This window comes from Delphinapterus leucas, chromosome 12, assembly GCF_059928025.1.
Source record: "Delphinapterus leucas isolate spDelLeu-1000000601 "Yukka" chromosome 12, BTC_Dleu_Yukka2, whole genome shotgun sequence".
NCBI classification, from domain to species: Eukaryota; Metazoa; Chordata; class Mammalia; order Artiodactyla; family Monodontidae; genus Delphinapterus; species Delphinapterus leucas.
Genome location: NC_143140.1, coordinates 14,030,468 through 14,050,986, shown reverse-complemented (window position 1 = coordinate 14,050,986; position 20,519 = coordinate 14,030,468). Strand labels below are relative to the sequence as shown.

Genomic DNA, 20,519 nt, shown 5'->3' with positions numbered 1-20,519 from the left:
AACTGTTTTGTGGGAAACCACATGCGAAAGAAAATAAAAAATAACAAAGTACTACTATCATCGTTTCAACTTGCACCCCATGGCCGTTTCCCTAATTACTTGTTTTATTATCAGCAGTATGCTGGATTGCTGACTCTCCCAAACACACCTGGAAACAAATCAAACTGATAACATTTCACTTGCTTTACAAAAGAATGTTAAAACATACAGCACTTTGCCCAAGTTCCCACACTTTCTAAATATTTGAGAATACCTAACATTAGTCCATTTGCTTCCTTCTGAAATGAATTAAACTCAACTCCATTCTAGAAGCCATTCACTGATATTCTAAAGCTGTGTTCTTTAAACTGTGGTACGTACACTGGCGCATCTCTGTGACATGTTACCAACCTGCAGTGAAATAAAGCAAACCGACTCCATCTCAGAACACACTGTTTTAACTAGTCTTTTTTTTTTTTCCTTCCTAGCAAGAGTTTCTCACTGAAGAAAGCAGTGCGTTAATCTACATTCTGGCGAAAGTGCCTCACCTCTTCTTGAATTAGTAACAAATTCCAGAAAAAGATGTTCTCATAATTTTGCAAAGGTCTCCAAAGAGAGGAAATTTCCCCTCCAGTTTAATACCTAACTGAAATTGCTACAGCTTCAATTTAATCCCACTCTCTTATCCTTTATGCTGTTGAGAACAGGTGTTTAAATAACATTTTTCCCTGTATATTTAAAAGGCGATCTCTCCTCCCCCTTTGGAGCCCTCTTGATAAACGAATTTTGAATAGAGTCAATTGGGAAGTCCACCAACTTGTAATCATGTACTTCTAGTATAATAAACAACTCAAAACAAGTTAGTTACACTGAGTTCTTATATCTCTCATTTATATAAGACGTATGCCCACATACCATTTAATAACATCAAATTCATAATCAATGCTGTAGAGTCTCAATTTTCTTTTCAGAGTTTACAATCTACCATACTTAAAAAAAGACAGAATAGGTTAAAATGAAAATACAGCTAGTTTTTCTTTAGATTGTTAGTATCTGGGCTATTGGTTTACCATTAAGGAAAAACAATGTAATTATAGTAAAAACAGACCTACTCAGATGCCACATGTTATCTCTCTTCTGCGCCTGCCTACAGCTTAGGCCCTGCCTAGTCGGTCCCTTATCGTGTAACAACAACAGTGGCAAAATTAAACACTAAACACTGTGGACGCGCAGGACAAGGGCCATCACCAAACGTGCACAAGAAGTGCTTCCTCATATACTCCACCTCCATTAGTTTCTGCTGGGCTATGACTTAGTGCTATGCAGTAAGATATTTATTGATGTTATTTTAAAAACACTGAAGTAAAATACTGCACAGGACTACAGGCAGGCCTCGTTTTATTACACTTCACTTTATTACACCTCGCACATGATGTGTTTCTTTACAAACTGAAGGTCTGTGGCAACCCTGTGCCAAGCAAGACTAACGGTGCCATTTTCCCCAGCAGCATTTGCTCACTTCGTGTCTCTGCGTCACATTTTGGTAATTTTTGCAATATTTCATTTTCACTGTTATTATGTTTGCTCTGGTGATCTATGATTGGTGATCTTTGATGTTACTGTTGCATTTTCTAGCATTAAGGTATTTTTTACTTAAGGTATGTACATTGTGTTTTTAGACATAATGCTATTTATTGTACACTTAACAGACTACAGTTTAGTATAAAAATCACTTTTATATGCAATGAGCAACCAAAAACTTCATGTGACTACTGCAATATCCACTTTACTGCAGTGGTCAGGAGCTGAACGTGCAGTCTCTCTGAGTTCTGCCTGCATTTCATTACCTGAATTTGTAAGTTTCTCATCTCAGTCTCCTAAACAGACATTTCATATATCAGAAAATAAATTGGAAAAGACATATTCTATTTCCTAATATTTAAATATAAATTTAGATAAATTTATCTGTTCATCTATCAAAGCTGACAGTTATTTAACATAACAGCCAAACACAAGCTCTAAACTAACTTGCTTATGGCAAAGGTAGTAAAGACTCAATAAGAAGCATAAAGAAAAGGTTTAAAAGGCAGGAACTGATAAATCAGAATAGAAAAGAGTAAATTATATCCTTGAAAATATTCTTACAAATAAACAAGTCAAGCAATATATCTAAAGACAATGAGCCTCTAATTATTCGATTTTAGAAAGATCAGTTACATAACGATATTCTTCAAAAGTCCTCAATGGATGTGGGAACTAGATTGTAAAATAACAGAAAATTAATGAAAGCAGCAATCATACATGCTATGTTTACGATGGCTGACAATAAAATGGAACAACAGTTCACTTAGTCCTTATCTCCAGTTCCAAACCTCCAATTATTTATGAACTTGGTATCTTACCTCAAACTCAACATATGGAAATGAACCAATTCTGAGTCCCACACCATGGCCCCCTTCAACTTCACTGTTTATTTCAATATCACTAATATTGTCCAAGTCAGTGTGATTTGAAACTTCAGCATTATCTTTTTAAATTTCTTCTTTTTAAAAATTCTAAATTTGCAAAAAGTAGAACAGTGCACCCATATCCCACTGCCCATTTTTCATCTGTGAAAAATATTTTGCCATATTTGATTCATATATTCATTTTTTTCTTTGCTGAGCTATTTTAAGGTAATCCTAGAGATCATGTAAATTCACCCTCCACACACATATTTTTTAATGCTTTTTCTGTCTCTGCATCATCCTCCACATGGAGTTACTCATTAAATCCTACTCTTTATTCCCCAAAATACCTCACAGAAATTAATAACAAAAACCAAAAGATGCTAAAGTGTGTGGCAGACTGACTTTAAAATGTCCTCTATTTCTTCCTCCACCCCTGTATCCACACTCTCTCAATGAGACTCCCATTAAGAAGTGGAGTGTAGTTCCCCATCCCTTGAATCTGGGCTGGCCTTACAGCTTGTTTTGGGCAGTACAATGTGGCAGAGGTAACAGTGAGTTAGTTCCAAGCCTAGGTCTTAAAATGTCTTCTTGTACAGTTTCTTTCTCTCTCTTTGGATCCCTGCCTCCTCTATGACAATAAGCTGGAGGATGAGAGATGATAAAGCAGAGCTGAGTGCACCCAGGTGGTGCCATTCTGCACCAGGTAGCAGCACCCTGCCAGCTGACTGTGAATTCATGAGCCCAGTCAAGATGAACCAGGCCAGCCCAGATCAGCAGAATCTTTCAGCTGATCCACAGATCTGTGAGCAAAAATAAATGCTTACTGCTGTGATGCCACTGAGGCTTTGTGTTTGTTGTCAGCTGCATTACTGTGGCAATAAATAACTAATACGAAAATGGGTACTAACGAAACTTAAATTATGTGGCACTGACTTTGGGACCAAAGTAACGGTTAGTTACAATTACAGAGGGAAAAAAAATAATGCGGAAACTATAGGAGACTTAAAAAACAGTGACCCATGTTTTGTAGTGATGAACTTTTGGTCAGTATGCTTTCAAACAATAACTTAGAAGAAGTCAGACACTGTACCCAAGAAACTTTTGGACTCGAGCAAACTAATTTCCTGGCAGAATATTGGAAATGTCACCTGGTTGCTCCTAGCAAGGGTAGTAAGGTTTTGCAAGAAAGAGATGAGCTAAAGAAAGACCTGATCATTTTACAAGCAGAATCTAGAGGAACCAAGACTTCCTGGGGAGGAAAGTAAAACTGCTTACAAAGATCTAATCAAGGGAGTGGCTGTAAATCCCTTTCTTAGATCTCCAAAGGAGTTAAGGGCAGTGTCTAAGTAGACATTCTCAGCTTGACAAAAAGGCTTTTAGGAAGTTAAAGGGCGTGATCCCACAGAATTCTGACTTCCAAATAGTAGTGATTCATTGAGAGAGTAGTCATGTCTCAGTAAACAATCGTGGGTGTGGGTTTCAGAGCATGGAATGGACTATATCAGACATACAGAATCCCCATAAAGTTTTACAGTGAGTTTCACTGGCCAAAGAGCCCCCAGCCCAGACCTGGCTTGGCCTTGTAACTTGCTTAGCCAGCAGAATGCAGTGAGGAAACAAGTGTGCTAATACAAGGGATCCTGCAACTTCTGCTCTCTTTCTTGGACTCCTGCCTCTGCCATAAGAACAAGCCCAGGCTGTCCTGAGAGACCACGTGGAGCAGAGCGGAGCACAGCTGTCTGTTTTTTTCAAGATGGCAAAGCCAAGACAGACAGACAAACAACAGAAGATTTCTCTCATCCTACCCGGGTTGGTCACAGCCCCACCGCTACCACTGCCAGCACAGGAATTCAGGTTTGTATCCTGAGACATCATGAGCACATCCACACTGCTCCCTGCGCCTCTATTTCTTCTACACGACCATCCATCCAATATCACCATGCTCTTCATCATGTCAGTAAGTGCTGATTGTAATAACAGTGACAGTTTCATCCTTCCTTGGAAACAATCAATGGCTACCCAAATCCCTCCAGACATCAAAAGCCCTTCACAAACATAACCTCTCCTCTCTTTACTATCTTTTCACAACTCTACTAGAGAATATCCAACCTCCTACTACTCTTTAAAATAACCTGTTCATCCCTGTTTCCGAGACTGACTCATGATGCACTCTCCTACTATGAGGGTCTTTCACCTTATCCTCTGCCTATCAATCTTATCCATACCTTGATCCTATCCCTCCATTATGCTTTTCCTAACATACGAGCCCAGAAAGATATCTTTCTCTTCTGATTCCCGGAGCACTTTCTATACATACCTTTTGAGGAGTCAACATTTTGTGTTCCTACATTTTGTGTTTTGTGTATATATGTTTTATTTTTCCCACACACTGTTAGCTTTTAAAAAGCAGAAATTAGATCTTAAACATTTTCATTAAAATCCTCTCAATGCTCAGTACAAATTCATAAACACACGTTAAATATATCCAGCATTATCATTAAATCCATGTGAATATACTCAAATATATATTTAGAAATAAAATTTCCCTGAGAAAATAGTTGAATATAGCTCATTGTTTTCCTTATATATGGTGGAACAAGAATATGTAATTAAATTTAAATGAAAACTGTACAATTTATCTTATGCAAAATATATAATTTTCACATTAAAATACAAACCCTCTCTGAAATAAATCCACATTGTAGAACTTGTTTAGCTCCACGGAGAATTCTACCATTGCTTGAACTTCAGTCATTTTTAATTTATAGTCAGAAGACAAATCTGGTAACAGCACCTTGGTTAAAGAAGGGAAAAAAAAAATCATGAAAGCACAATAAAAATGCCAACTTACAAAATCACTAATATTAAACATATTTCAGAGTATGATACATAGGCAGGAAATAAAAGTGAAGCTAATTAATACAGTGCTCCTAAGTTAGCCTGACCCGACTATATAGCACCAGAATCTATACTCACTAAATATACTTACTAATGAAATACTTACTAAATAGCACTACTCTAGAAGATATGCCCTGTTAGAATGCATTTTCTAAGATTTGTTTCCCTTCGTGACAACTATGTGATAATAAATAATATAGCAAATTGCTAAAAGTAACTTCTGACTTTATCATAGATAAAACAGTAACTTTTGAAGAAAAAATTATGCTAATTATTCTCTTCTAGTTCTACATTGCATATAAAGGCAACTTCAGAGTCAAAACAAAAGAATTAACATTCTTTAATTCCCATTTAAATTCATGAAGCTTTTTCTCTGTCAGGTGAAGTTCTTAAGTGACTGTTCATTTTTAAATTTCAAAAAAAAATTTTCCCTCATTACAAAAGCCTAAAGTGTTCATTTTCAAGAGGTTAAAAAAAATAGACAAGCAAAAAAAAAAAAACCCATTCACAATTCTATCCATTGAAATACATACTTTGGTATATATTCTTCATACGTGTGTACATTTGTACAATTTCTATAAAAGTAGGATCGAACTACATGCACATTTTATAACCTGTGTATTTCACTTTATTGATGAACACCTAGTTAATAACTATTATACTGTGAATGTTATAATTTAAGCAATCTCCTGCTGTTGGGTATTTCAGTGGTTTCCATCTTCACACTATTTCGAAAAAGCATTATTACAATTATCCTTATCAGTGACACATGCTTTAAAAAGCAGTTTGGAGTAAGAGAGTGTTGAAAGACAATTCTGAGAGTCTTGTGTTTCTGCATGTCTTGCAGGCAGAGACACTGACTGCCTTTATTCCGGACTATTTTTCAAGGACATATGTTTCGCACAGTCTGAGGAGTCAGAGACAGTGTCTCATACTGGAACTAAGGGCAGATCTATTTACTGTGCCGTGTAATAAAGTCTCCCCTGAGGCATAAGTCAGCAGGCTCATTGTCCGTCATAAAAGATTTGGGTTCCTCAGCTCAGGGGTCCTCTCCATAACTCAACCTACTCTTACGGAGGGGCCTCATACTCTAGCCAGTGCTATTGCCATGCATATAAACTATCATTTTCTCTGATCCAGGAATCTCATGTCTCCTGCCCACATCCATGGCGCTGCAGCAGGCCAACTTGTTACTTTGCAAGCGGGATAAATTCTCAGACCCTTCACAGTTCTTAAAATAGTTCTTCATAGAAATCTGGCAAATATTTTGATCTATTATGAATTAAATGCCATATTCTTACCTCTGCTGATCAAAACTTCATTTTAATATCATTAAATAACCAATGTTGTACTTCCAGTTACTGATTCTTGCTAAAAAAAATATTGTTCCCCCTATGAGAAAGAAAAAATAACATCTCAAACAAAATAGCAGACATAAAAATGTCCATTTTCAGGAAACCTATGCTTCGTTAGTTACTTAGTACTTTCAATTTATCTAAAAGATCCATATCCTCCATAAGCCTTAGGAATAAGTTTTAGAGATGTTTTCATTCACAGTTTCACATATAAATATAAACTATTATATCTTTGTTATGCTTCACTTGTATATACTTCAAAGTACAATAATAAAGGAGTGCTTTCTGAGTTCAGTGATTCAGAAACAATCTTCATGAATACCCAAAACAGTATAAGCTTATTAATTTTTAAGATGTAAATTCACCATTTTAAATTATGTAATTCTGGAGTAATAGTCTATTGTATATATGTACCACATCTTCTTTATCCATTCGTCTGTCGATGGACACTTAGGTTGCTTCCATGTCCTGGCTACTGTAAATAGTGCTGCTATGAACATTGGGGTGCATGTGTCTTTTTTTAATTATGGTTTTCTCTGGGTATATGCCCAGTACTGGGATTGCTGGGTCATAAAAGGAACAAAATTGGATCATTTTTAGAGACGTGGATGGAGACTGTCATACAGAGTAAAGTAAGTCAGAAAAAGAAAAACAAATATCGTATATTAACACATATATGTGGAATCTAGAAAAATGGTATAGATGAACCTATTTGGAAAACAGAAATAGAGACACAGATGTAGAGAACAAATGTATGGACATCAAGCGTGGAAAGGCGGGGGTGGGAGGAATTGGGAGATTGGGATTGACACATATACACTATTGATACTATGTATAAAATACGTAATTAATGAGAACCTACTGTATAGCACAGGGAACTCTTCTTAATGCGCTGTGGTGACCTAAAAGGGAAGGAAGTCCGAAAGGGAGGGGATATATATATATATATATGTGTGTGTGTGTGTGGTTGATTCATTTTGCTGTACAGTAGAAATTAACATAACATTGTAAAGCAACTATACTCCTATAAAAATTAATTAAAAAGATATGTATTTCCCTTGGTGGAGTGATTTCTGAAACTTCACACACATCCACACACACACAGATATGTAAAATGTGTGTGTATATACATACACACGTATGCTATGAGCTATTTAAAATATTTTGACGAAAAAGGTTGCCTGGATATGCTATGGATAGTTTCTTCACACTCCAAATATTTATTGCTTAAATTTAAAAAAAGTCTTTTGCCCTTGGTATAATTATTTAGGTACTAAAAATGTTAGAATAAAGACCACATTCTCTCTTCCTCATACATTTTTTTCTTCTCTCCATCATACAGATATAGACTTTACCACCTTCCATAATTGTTATTTTAAACCTTAATAATCACATCAAAAGATTTTTACAGTAACTATTCCTAAGGAGATCAAAATGATACTACCTTTATATAAGATATGCCCCATTTCATGGAAGTAGCCTCTTATCTAAGACAGCTTCTCCTGTACATATATTCTTCTGTGTAGGGTTCAGATCATGTTCCAGCCCTGTGACTCAAGTTTGCTTAGGTCTCTATGCCTTAACTTACTCAGATATAAAACACGTATTCATTCATTCAAACATTTATTGAACACTTACTATAAGCTAGGAAATGCAAGAGATCAAGGCATAGCTAAGTTCCCGACACCTCAAAGTGCCACCAGGAAAAGATAAATATATATAAGTACTGCACAATGGTTAAAACAAGGCTGAGGATCTGAGCCCCAGATCCAACATTCTGGTAGTTACCCCTCTAGTGTCTTCATTTCCTTCATGGAATATAGCATCCCTACCACCTAAATTAGTAGGCCTGTTATCTGGGGAAGAAACAAACTTTTTTCTCATTTAAGCCATTTTACTTTTGGATCCCTTTACAGCAGCCTTTTCCTTAACCCAGAAATTAATACCAAAATTAGAGTATTGCCACAACAAAATCCTAAAATATGTGGCACTGGCTAAGTCACTGGGTAGCAGGCAACAGGGAAACAGATATTACTAGGATAATGGTGACCCTGGTTATAATGGAGCAAAACATTCCATAAACTGTTGCCTACACTAACTTATAGAACCTGGTGCCCATAAAAAGCCCAAAACTTCAGGGAAAGTAGATGAAAAGAACCACAATATTTGTGTGTGTCAGTGGTTCTTTGCTGCATTTACTCAGGCAAGAACTGGCCAGTTTGCAAGGTAAGATGGAAGGAAATATAGAGATGTGGGGCCTTAGTACCTGCATTATCAGGAGATAAGATTATTAGTACTTTTCCCAAAGACTTCTATTAAGACTTTATTTTTCAAAACAAATTTTTATTAGTGAATAGTTGATTTACAATGTTGTATTAGCTTCAGGTGTACAGCAAAGTGATTCAGTTACATATATATATTCTTTTTCAGACTCTTTTCCCCTATACTTTATTACAAGACATTGAACATAGTTCCCTGTGCTATACAATAGGTCCCTGCTGTTTAACTATTTTATATATAGCAGTTTTTGTATCTCCTAATCCCAACCTCCTAATTTATCCCTCCCCCCTCTTTCCCCTTTGGTAACCATAAATTTGTTTTCTATGTCTGTGAGCCTATTTCTGTTTTGTAAATAAGTTCATCTGTAACATTTTTTTTAGATTCCACATATAAGTGATACCATATGATATTTTTCTTCCTGTCTCACTGACTTCATTTAACATGATAATCTCTAGGTCCATCCATGTTGCTGCAAATGGCATTATTTCATTCATTTTTTATGGCTGAGTAGTATTTCATTGTATATACATACCACATCTTCTTTATCCATTCATCTGTCAATGGATATTTAGGTCATTTCCATATCTTGGCTATTGTAAACAGTGCTGCTATGAATATAGGGGTACATGTACCTTTTCAAATGATGGTTTTCTCCAGATATATTCCCAGGAGTGGGATTGCTGGACCATATGGTAATTCTATTTTTAGTTTTCTGAGGAACCTCCACACTGTTTTATATAGTGGCTACATCAACTTACACTCCCACCAACAGTGAGGAGTTCCCTTTTCTCCACACCCTCTCCAGCATTTGTTATTTGCAGATTTTTAATGATGGTCATTCTGACCAGTACAAGGTGGTACCTCACTGAGGTTTTGGTTTGCATTTCTCTAATAATTGGCAATGTTGAGCATCTTTTCATGTGTCTATTGGCCATCTGCATGTCTTGTTTGGAACAATTTCTACTTAGGTCTTCTGCCCATTTTTCGATTGTTTGTTGTTTTGTTGTTGAGTTGTATGAGCTGTATATTTTGGAAATTAAGCCCTTGTCAGTTGCATCATTTGCAAATATTTTCTCCCATTTTGTAGGTTGCCTTTTCATTTTTTTTTATGGTTTCCTTTACTGTGCAGAAGCTTCTCAAGTTTGATTAGGTCCCATTTGTTTATTTTTGCTTTTATTTCCATTACTCTAGGAGATGGATCCAAAAAATATTGCTATGATTTATGTCAAAGAGTGTTCTGCCTACGTTTTCCTCTAGGAGTTTTATAGCATTCAGTCTTACATTTAGGTCTTTAATCCTAAATGTATATGGTGTTAGAGAATGTTCCAATTTCATTTTTTTATATGCAGTTGTCCAGTTTTCACAGCACCACTTATTAAAGCGACTGTCTTTTCTCCCCTGTATATTCTTCCCTCTTTTGTCATAGATGAATTGACCATAAGAGTGTGGGTTTATTTATGGGCTTTCTATCCTGTTCCATCAATCTATGTGTGGGTTTTTGTGCCAGTACCATACTGTTTTGATTACTGTAGCTCTGTAGTATAGTAGAAGTCAGGGAGTGTGATTCCTCCAGCCCTGCTCTTCTTTATCAAGATTGTTTTGGATATTTGGGGTCTTTTGTGTTTCCATACAAGTCTTAAAATTTTTTGTTCTAGAGAACCCTAAAGATGCTACCAGAAAACTACTAGAGCTCATCAATGAATTCAGTAAAGTTGCAGGATACAAAATTAATAGACAGAAGACTGTTGCATTTCTACTGACTAACAATTAACTATCAGAAAGAGAAATTCAGGAAACAATCCCATTTACCATCATTTCAAATAGAATAAAATGCCTAGGAATAAACCTACCTAAGGAGGCAAAAGACCTGCACTCTGAAAACTATAAGATGCTGACAAAAGAAACTGAAGTCAACACAAACAGATGGAAAGACACACCTTGTTCTTGGATTGGACGAATCAATATTGTTAAAATGACCACACTGCCCAAGGCAATCTACAGATTTAATGCAATCCCTATCAAATTACCAATGGCATTTTTTGCAGAACTTTTAAGAAATCTTGATGAAACGAATCTAGCGCTGTGGCTAAGATTATATTTTAGGGTGCTGCCATCCCACCCCCCAATGCCTGCTGTTTCAGATGGCTTCAAGACAGTGGCCATTAGAATGAGATAAAGCGGTCAGCGCACAGAGAGCAGTAAATAAGGCAGGCTTAAGAACTACACCAGGAAACAATTTTGCTATAGTCACTGGCACCAGAACGGAATGGAGACAAACATAAAAGAATCCCAATATATTTTTGAGAGAATTATATTTGTCAGAGAAATTATAAGCTAACCTACAAACACCTGTGACCATGTCACTTGCAGGATAGCAAGCCTGCAGTAGCAGGAAACTGACTATGAAAGCTATATACCCTCCAAAGTTGGGAAATTTTCAATACCAACTTCAGATGTGGTCATGGAGGTTAACGTAAGGAAGAAACACCCAGACAGCAAAGACTGGGGTCATAGTGCAATGAATATAGGCATTCTTACCAGAAAGCAGAACTAAGGATAATAGATGCTACACCATTACTGCCCAGCATTACTCTCAACCAGAGACCTCTATGTGTCTCTCATTGTTTACTTACCCAAATGGAAAATTTTATTATTCTTTTCCTGTTTCTGATTCAGGAACAAATAACTGTGTTTTGCCTACAGGTTCAGGAACAAATAACTGTGTTTTGCCTACAGGTCACTGGACTTGTGGATCTGACAGGAAGTACTGATCGCTCAGTTGGATTAGTGCAACAAGAGGATTGCACCTGGGTTGTCTCCTTTGGGGAAGGGAGCTGGAGTGTTTTCAATAGGTAGGATGAAGGATACACATGGATATTTGGTGCCAAACTGCAAGACTGTGGTCAACTACTTGTCATTTCTGTTTTCCTCTTCCTCACTGCTGAATGGTCACCCAGCCTGAGACTACATTTCCCAACCACCCTTGAGGCAAGTGTGGCCAATTGATCCTTTCTGTGGACCGCAAACTGAAGTAATATATGCAATGTCTGCCTCATTTGTTTAAAAGGAAATACTTTGCCCTGGACTTCACTGCTTCCCTTTTTTACAGGCCGGAATACCTTCTGAATAGTGACCCAGTATTGACCACACAGATTAGGACAAAACCTGAAGAATGGCAAATAGAAAGATGGAAAGATTCTGGATTCCTGAATGGTTTCATAGAGCACAGATGTCGAACGTATCTAGACTGTTCAGATTTTTATGTCTTATCACTCTTTATTACAGAAACTGTACCTAACCTATACCCTAAGTAATACATCCCCCACTCTAGGCTATTTTCAAAGAGGAAGGCAGATGATCCTTTATATTATGTATTACATATATTAATTAATAATTATGTTATATAATTATATACAATAATAATATAAAATGCTATAAAATGACATACATTATTTGAAAATAATTCAAATTGTCTGTCTTTGTTCTGATTCAAACCCCAAACGGCTTCCCACCACATTCAGCAATAGTGTCTCACAAGGGCTTGTAATGACAACCTTACAGAATCTGGATCTTCCATCACTTCTCTGTTCTCATCTCCTACCAGTCTGCCCACTCCAGTCACATGGTTTCCTTGCTATTCCCCACACACATCAGAGAGATTCCTGCTTCAGGGCATCTGCAGTGGTTCCCTGGAACACTCTTCCCTCCAGAATATCCAAATGACTCACTCTACTCCTCCTAGCCTTGATTCAAATGTTACCTTCTCAAATAGGCTTTTCCGGGCCACACCCTCTAAAACAGGACTCTCTCTCCTGACACACCCTATCTCTTTCCTCCTTTATTTTTTCTACTCCGCACTAATCTCCATTTAACAAACCAAAGATTCTACTTAGTAGTCTTTATTCTCCCCAGTAAAATGTAAGCTTCATGAAGGCAGGACATTCTAACTACTCTGTTCACAGCTGTACCCCACTGTCTGCCACATGGCAGGCACTTAATTTAAGACTTTAAGGAACACTTAATAAATTAGCTTTAAATATTCCATAAATATTAACTATTAGTATTTTTCTCCTATTTAAACCCAACCGATTTGAAGAAAGGAAACATTACACTGATGTATTGAAAACAGTCTTGCATGAATAAACTTTTATGATAAAATTCCTTTACCAGTATAAGTCCAAGATCTGTTAGCAATTTCCTTCACTTTTCGTCTCATATCCTGCTGTTTTTGTTCTTTTGTTGATGCCTAATTTTCCTCAATTCATCCCTTTTTACTGATTATTCCCTAAGTAGAAACATATGTGTACAGATATATACAGAGTAATACTGATAAATCTATTTTTCATTCCCCCCCCAAAAAACAAAAAAGAATTATTTTTATATGTTGGTAGAAGAAAAAAATTCAAAGGAGAAGAGACTAAAGCAAAAGGAGGGTAGGCAAAAAAGAAAGGAAGGAAAAACTCAGAGCACTCTCAGAGTCCAGGGGGATCTGTGGGACCCTCTCCTCATAAACCGCTCTTCCCCATCATAGGGAGTAACTGCTACTAAGGTCCACACAATCCTTGCTGGCCCAGCACCATCAGAGGCTTCTAAATTTCCAAGTAGATATTGAAAATGTTTTTCCTAAAGGTTTTCACCTAAATTTTAGATGTTGCCAGCTAGTTAAAAAACAAACACAGGGGCTTCCCTGGTGGCACAGTGGTTAAGAATCCACCTGCCAATGCAGGGGACACGGGTTTGAGCCCTGGTCCGGGAAGATCCCACATGCTGCGGAGCAACTAAGCCCGTGTGCCACAACTACTGAGCCTGCGCTCTAGAGTCCGTGAGCCACAACTACTGAAGCCCATGTGCCACAACTACTGAGCCTGTGTACCTAGAGCCCATGCTCCGCAAAAGAGAAGCCACCGCAGTGAGAGGCCCACTCACTGCAATGAAGAGTAGCCCCTGCTCGCCGCAACTAGAGAAAGCCCACACACAACAACGAAGACCCAACACAGCCAAAAGTAAATTAAATTAAATTTAAAAAAAAACCAAACAAACACAAACAGAACAAAACCTGTGTAGTGAAAATCAAATTCCTCTACAGGACAAATTCATTCAAAGTTTGCAATGTCTGACTTCCACAGATTCTCATGCCACTCAGTTCATCAGGTAAAGAATCTTTCATGAAAGAGGGAAATCCTGGCCTGTCCTCTCTCAAGGAGGAAAGAAATTGAAGAGAGGAAGCCTTTCCTTTTACCCAGACATGCCTGGGAGACTCTCCACTGCCAGAAACTCCCTGCGCCCCCGGAAGCTGTGAGCTTCATGGCCTCTTGCACAGTCTGCTAGACAGCTCATATCTGTCACTTTCATCTGAGCCTCTGAAGCTATGGGAACCCTGGCTTATCTGAGACTGTCCACTCTGCTCTCCTGGCCCTGGCAAAGTAGCCTAAACAGAATAACTTGAGAGGTCTGTTCAAGAAGAGTCCCTGCCTGGGCCATTTCCTAGGTCCCTAAGAAAGAACTGAGCTGCGTAAACTACAAACCTCAATCCAAAGATGCCACAGGGGAAACCTCAAACAGAAACTGCCCCTGATACTAAGTGAGAAACGTAGGCACAAATGCTCTTAGGTCTGAAGAGGGATTTCTCTGACAGTCAAACCCGACAATCCCCTGTAACACCTCAGGGAAAGGCAGCCCGCTCCCAGAGGAACGCGGTCACCTATCAGACTGGAAGACGGCCTTGGCCCTCAAGAGTCGCTACAGCCCACATGGCGGCCAGCAGCCACATTGGCTACTGAACAACAGAAATGCAACTAGTGTGACCAAGGAACTGAATTAAAAATTTTTAATTCGTTTACATTTACATCTAAACACTGAAGCAGTGTAGACATTTTTTTCATTAAACATAACTTTATTGTTTTGATAGGGCTGTATTTTACTTTAACTGTTAAAGATGAGTGTGCTAACTGAGATATACTGTAAATGTAAAGCACACACTGGGTTTCAAAGACTTAGTACAGAAAAAGAATGTAAATGTCTCATTAATATGTTTTTTATATTGATCACATCTTGAAATAATATTTTGGATATGTTGGATTAAATAAAATATACTATACAAATTAATTTTATCAGTTTGTTTTTATTTTTTAAAATGTAGCTCCTAGGACATGTTTAATTACATGTATCTCACATATTTCTACTGGATCTTAGTCTAGGAATGCCAAGCCAACTCCTTAATCACTAGGGTGCACAGTAACTGCCCCAGAAACAGTGCTGGGTGCATAAACACTGTGCCTAGCTTCTAAGACCAGGGATTCTCGCACCCATGGGATCAGCTGAGACCTCCGGTATCCGCAAAGAGGAGTCCGGGCGTGGATACCTGGAAAAATGTGGGAGATGCTCCTGCACCACCAATACCCATCCTGAAACAATAGCTAAACATTTTGAGCTCAGCCTGAACTCCTGAGTGTTTCAGAAACCTAAAAGAGGACACAGAAATATCTGAAACTAAGAGGCACAGTTAGTTCAGAGGTTCCTTAAAAAAGACTGGAGACCACAGGCGATGATGAGATCCTTTCTCAGAAATCAAAGAGCTAACGTCTTGACTCTTGAACTATGAACCCAAAACAGATGTTCAGAGGATATTCTTTCTCCTAAGGCCGAGGGTAAGAAGCTGAACAAATTGGAGATTCCAGACACTCCCTTTGTCAACCTAAGAAATAAAGGCACCACTTTTATCAATTATGGAGCCAATGGCTCCAGCTTCTGAATTCCATTCCCAAGTCAGCAGCCATGGGACAAATGGGTTCAGAGCCTGTAATACTGACCGTTCAAATAATGACGCCCAATTGTATGCAGATGTTAGGTACTAAAGATACCACATAAGGTAAAAAATACGTATGGACCAACTTACCCTTAGAAAGGCTCCATATTGGCAATCAATACATCATTTCTCAATGAATAAAGCACATTCACTTTTTCTGCTAGCTTTAGAAAAAAAAATCACTGGTTCTTCAGATGAACACTAGATAATGTAGTAAACTTGCACTGAGGGGCCATAGTGTACAAAAATCTATACATCTCTAAATGTTCACACTCAATGTAGTGAGATGCTCACATTATGATAGACACATAGGAACTGATACCAAATGAAGGAACATCAAATTCAAGCCCAACCAGATGAGGGACTCACACTATGACAGATATCTGGGGACTGAGACTGACATTTGGGATCTGGGACCAGTGAAGGGAAGGGCATCAAACATGTACAGTTAAATTCAAGTTTGTTAAATAGGAATACGATGGGAACAAAGAAATCCTCTAGATCTAGAAGGAGGTTAACTCAATCCATTTAATACTAGTTAGTCAATTTTGGGTCCATTTTTTTGGGCCTTCTCCCATGAATAAACAGGAAGCCCCAAAGAGGAGCTCCGCAAGCAGCCTTCAGAATGCTGTCTCATAACCTTGCAAATAATAAAAGATTCCTGTAACACTCAAGTTCTGTAGCAAACCAAGGAGAGTAGGAAGATGTGTCTCTTGGCGAAAGTACGCTCAGCCGCCACCTTTCCTAAGGACCACTCACCTAGGGCACAGCAGAACTCCAGTCCACAAGGGTCCGGCCCTCACCGTCTTTGAGCTAATCTTGACCAATTCAAACCAGACAGCCATAAACTGAAAACAACCAGCCAGTGACGTCTGTACTAGTCTTGCAACTCTCACCCTGCTTTCTGGTGTAATTCTGGCCACCTAAGCCGGTTAAGTCTGCATTGCTTGGTTCAGTCTAAATATCTGGCCTATGGTCTTGTTTCTTGATTGACATTCAGTTCCCTTTAGGACTGGCTGAGGCCTCGACACCCTGCCCAGTTCTGGAAGCTCCCTATTTCAAGGGTTAAGCATGCTAAGTCCCTGGATTATACCCTACTCTAAAACAGCCAAGCCACCCGGCATCTCTTGACTCTGAGGCTCACCACCACTCAGATGGCATCTAACCTTTTTGCCTCCACGATTATTTGCACACACAACACCCTTTCATCAGTGACATCTCTCATCTTAAAAGGTGATTCTCAACAAAGATGAGCTTAAGAGAACCGCTAGAGTAAAGGGGACATGTAAAGTGAGGAAAGTCACCGGTCTAGAATGCTTTGCTGCTACTCATCACTCATCAGAACGAACTCCTGAGGGCCACATACCGTATGCACTAATTACAGAAACATTTAAGAAGAGAATAGAGTACTAAGTTCTGCTCTTCTGGGGAGAGGGTAAGAGGGAAATCCTGCAAAGGAAAGATAAGCAAAATAGCTTGATAGACAAATTATATTTAAAAAAGCTATACGTTTCCCTGTTGATACCAAATATAGACCAAATGGCAATATCAAATACAAACCAAATATGAACACTCAAAACTTTCTGGATTGCTTACTCTTACACCAGTAGCTTTTATTACTGCACCTAATTCTCATAAAAATCTGAAAGAGCTATTATTACTCCATTTTACAGGTGAAGAAACTAAGGAGCAAAAAGTTTACATAACTTATCCAAGGTCACACAGTTAGAAAATAATGAAAAGAGGACAAATACCTCAAAAGTGTCAAACTTCATGGCCTATATTTAAACTGGTATAATTCTAAAGTCCACACCTTGTTTTAGGAAATAGATTCAGTAGTCATCAAGCCATGAGATAAATATGCCCCTACTACAAGAAAACCTGAAATCAGAATGCAATATTGATGAAACAATTACACTTGATAAATTAACTACATTCAATTTTCCATGTAATTAACATTATTCCCTAATCATGAAATCTTCAAATTCCTCACACCCACAAATACAAAATCTGAAGTTTAAAGGCATTGCTATCTTCTGATTTCTTTAAAATTGGGGTTTAAACAGTTGTGTCTAATAAAAGAGAAATATATTATTATTACTCATCTTAGAACTGACACTTAGATTAAGAAGCACTCTCAGAACATTGTTAATTTTGGATAACTGTATTAATATGATAGAAAATCCATAGAAAAAATAATTTTTAAACATAATGTAGAAAGAATGTCAGTAACTTCTGAGAGTATTTCGATGACTGACTTACCACATGAATGAAGTAAAGAAACTGAGAAACAACTTTTCTTGCTCATTATGGGACACTTGGTAAAAGATACTTTTGACATTACATGGAAAATCGGATTTAATTTATTAAGAGCAGTTCATATAAACTTTTCAGTTGTATATGCCACAAAACAAACCTGCCAGTAATAGAGAACGCCTTTGAATATATCATGTTATTATATATCTTAAAAATCCCAGAATAGCCCCAAGTACCAAACTAGTTACTCCTTTTAACATAAAGAGAAATTCAGAAAGAACCACAATCATTATCTATTACCTAGTTCAGGGATCTGCCCAACATTCTGAAAATATTTCATCTCACTAGTTATCTCAACAGAGAACAAAACTCAGAACCGGAACAGAAAGCACAATCCTCTCTCTGAAAATTATTCCAAGAAACTACCAATGTTTTCTTAACAGCTTCTGCTTTCTTGCTTTCTTCAGTATACCGTTTACTTTGGTAACAGATCCAGGTAACCTGGATTCTAATTCAGACTCTCTAAGCCTCAGTTTTCTCAAATGGAAGTGATATTTGTAACTCCTAAGTCAAAAGGACCTGACACTTCTATAATTCCATTAAGAAAAAAGAGGCTAATAGTTATTAAATTTAAGCACATCATTGATTACCAAGTATGAACCTGTTAAAAGTGGCAATCTTTGAAAATAAAATGGTAAAACGCACTGTGAAGTCATTCCACTCTATTTCCCTGAAAAATCTAGACCTGCCAAACAACCTGTGCTCTCTGATTTTTCTGAAAATCCCCTGGGCCCATTCATTAGGAACACTTTTTTCTGTATTACCACTCTACTTCTTACTCATATTCATTTCTAAACCTTCTTCCTGACAACTCAAGGAAAAAAGAAACAAAACGATACACTACTCACTTCAGATCTACATACTCCCATCTCCATCCATTTATTTAAACACACAATGAACATATCACAAAACTCACTTTTAAGCAGTTTTTTCTTACTTTTTAAAGTTTTCTGATACTTTGAATCAAAGCAAAGGAAATCCTTGCCCTTTCTATCCCCTAAAGAACCTCCACTCTCAAGGGTCTACATCACAGCAAAGATAAAATATAAGACAACAGAAATTTATGGAAGTAACCAAAATCCTGTTAACTTTACTTTTTCAGTTTATGTAAATGTAACTTTACATTTTCAGCAAACATACTGAACACTGCAGTGGCTGTTTCACTGCATATGAACATTAAACGAGTCCACAGTTCATGGCACATGCTACTAAAACTTTTCACAGAAGTCTGAAATTTTAAAAAAAACATCTAAATTGCAGTGATCTGGGATTTAAGCATTCAATTATACTTACGACGTAGTCTAAAAGAGATAAAAATTAAGAGTTTATATTGCAATTTTTGCCTGTGGTGGCCCTAAACATGTTTAAATGATTAGGGCTTACTTTGCTTTTGAAAGATTAGTGGGTAGCCAGCCACCCACGTATCATAGGGAGACACACCCGAGGTATACAGGTTGACTTCTACAAACTAATGTCATGACTCATCAGAAGAGTGTAGATCTTCTGATTTCTAGCCCTGTGCCCGCTGTCCACCATGAATCTTTATTTTAATTTCTAAGAGCACAGAATCAACTCACTATAAATACCAATAGGAATTTGTAAGAATTTACTTTTTTAATGAATAGCTACCTAGAAATAGAAAGACTTGCCTTTGAAAGATGGGAAGACCTCCTTCAGAAGCAGCACTTATCTCTATTTGCACTGGAAAAATCATTTTTAAAATCTTAAAAGCTGAGGAGTTTATCGCCTGCTACCATACACAATAACTGCTGGTTCTTCCAAAAGAGATGTGGTTTCACCGCCTCAGGCCCTAAACAGTGTCTCCTTCTACTTTCACCTCTCATATACCTTCAAATAAGGAACTACACATTTTTGTCTTGGTGCTTCCCTTCTGTACAACAGAAACAGAAAATTTTAATTCCTACCTGACATAGACAACGTAAGGAAGAATTTACTGTTTGTGGACTGCTTTGAGATTCCAGAATGAAATACATAATCCAGTTGTTCTTCAGCCCTAGAATAAACGCAAACTTCACTGAGAGTGACTGCTTCCGCAGATGCCTTCAAAATAAGGTCCTACAACATTATTTACATAGAGAAGTTTTTTGTAAGCCAAATCGTGATCACCATGAAGTAGAGGAAAAAACCTCCACAACTGTTTAGAAAGTTCTTTTACCCAATTCAAAAAGTTAGTACTTCTGTCCGATATGTTTCTCCTTTAGTAAGGACACTAATTCTGTAAGTTAGTAAAAACTATGCATTTATTACAGAGACCATCACAAAAATGATGCAATCATTGCAACAGCAAATGTATAAAATATCAAATTAATAACTGATTTTATTTTTTTTTAATTTGTTAAATTTCATTTAAGACTAGCTCTTGGACAACTGTATTTCCCGGAGGACAATAAAATCTCCAAATTTTAACCTTATGTT

At 37.4% G+C, this 20,519-nt stretch overlaps 1 protein-coding gene across 7 annotated transcripts in view; it reads right to left on the bottom strand.

The window, feature by feature from the left end:
- FAM135A (family with sequence similarity 135 member A) overlaps positions 1 to 20,519 on the bottom strand; it is a 123,553-nt gene that overhangs the window by 101,693 nt on the left and 1,341 nt on the right. For 3 of the 7 annotated variants that reach the window (XM_089921717.1, XM_089921720.1, XM_089921721.1), the window contains exons 1-2: positions 6,629 to 19,832; positions 5,108 to 5,223 (exon numbers count right to left, since the gene is read on the bottom strand). In XM_089921717.1, coding sequence (XP_089777843.1) covers positions 5,108 to 5,184 — 77 coding nt within the window. In that variant the 5' untranslated portion in view covers positions 5,185 to 5,223; positions 6,629 to 19,832. Of the gene's footprint in view, positions 1 to 5,107; positions 5,224 to 6,628; positions 19,833 to 20,519 lie in introns of those variants that run through there. The other 4 variants (XM_022590465.3, XM_089921723.1, XM_089921718.1 and 1 more) reach the window with 3 other exon arrangements.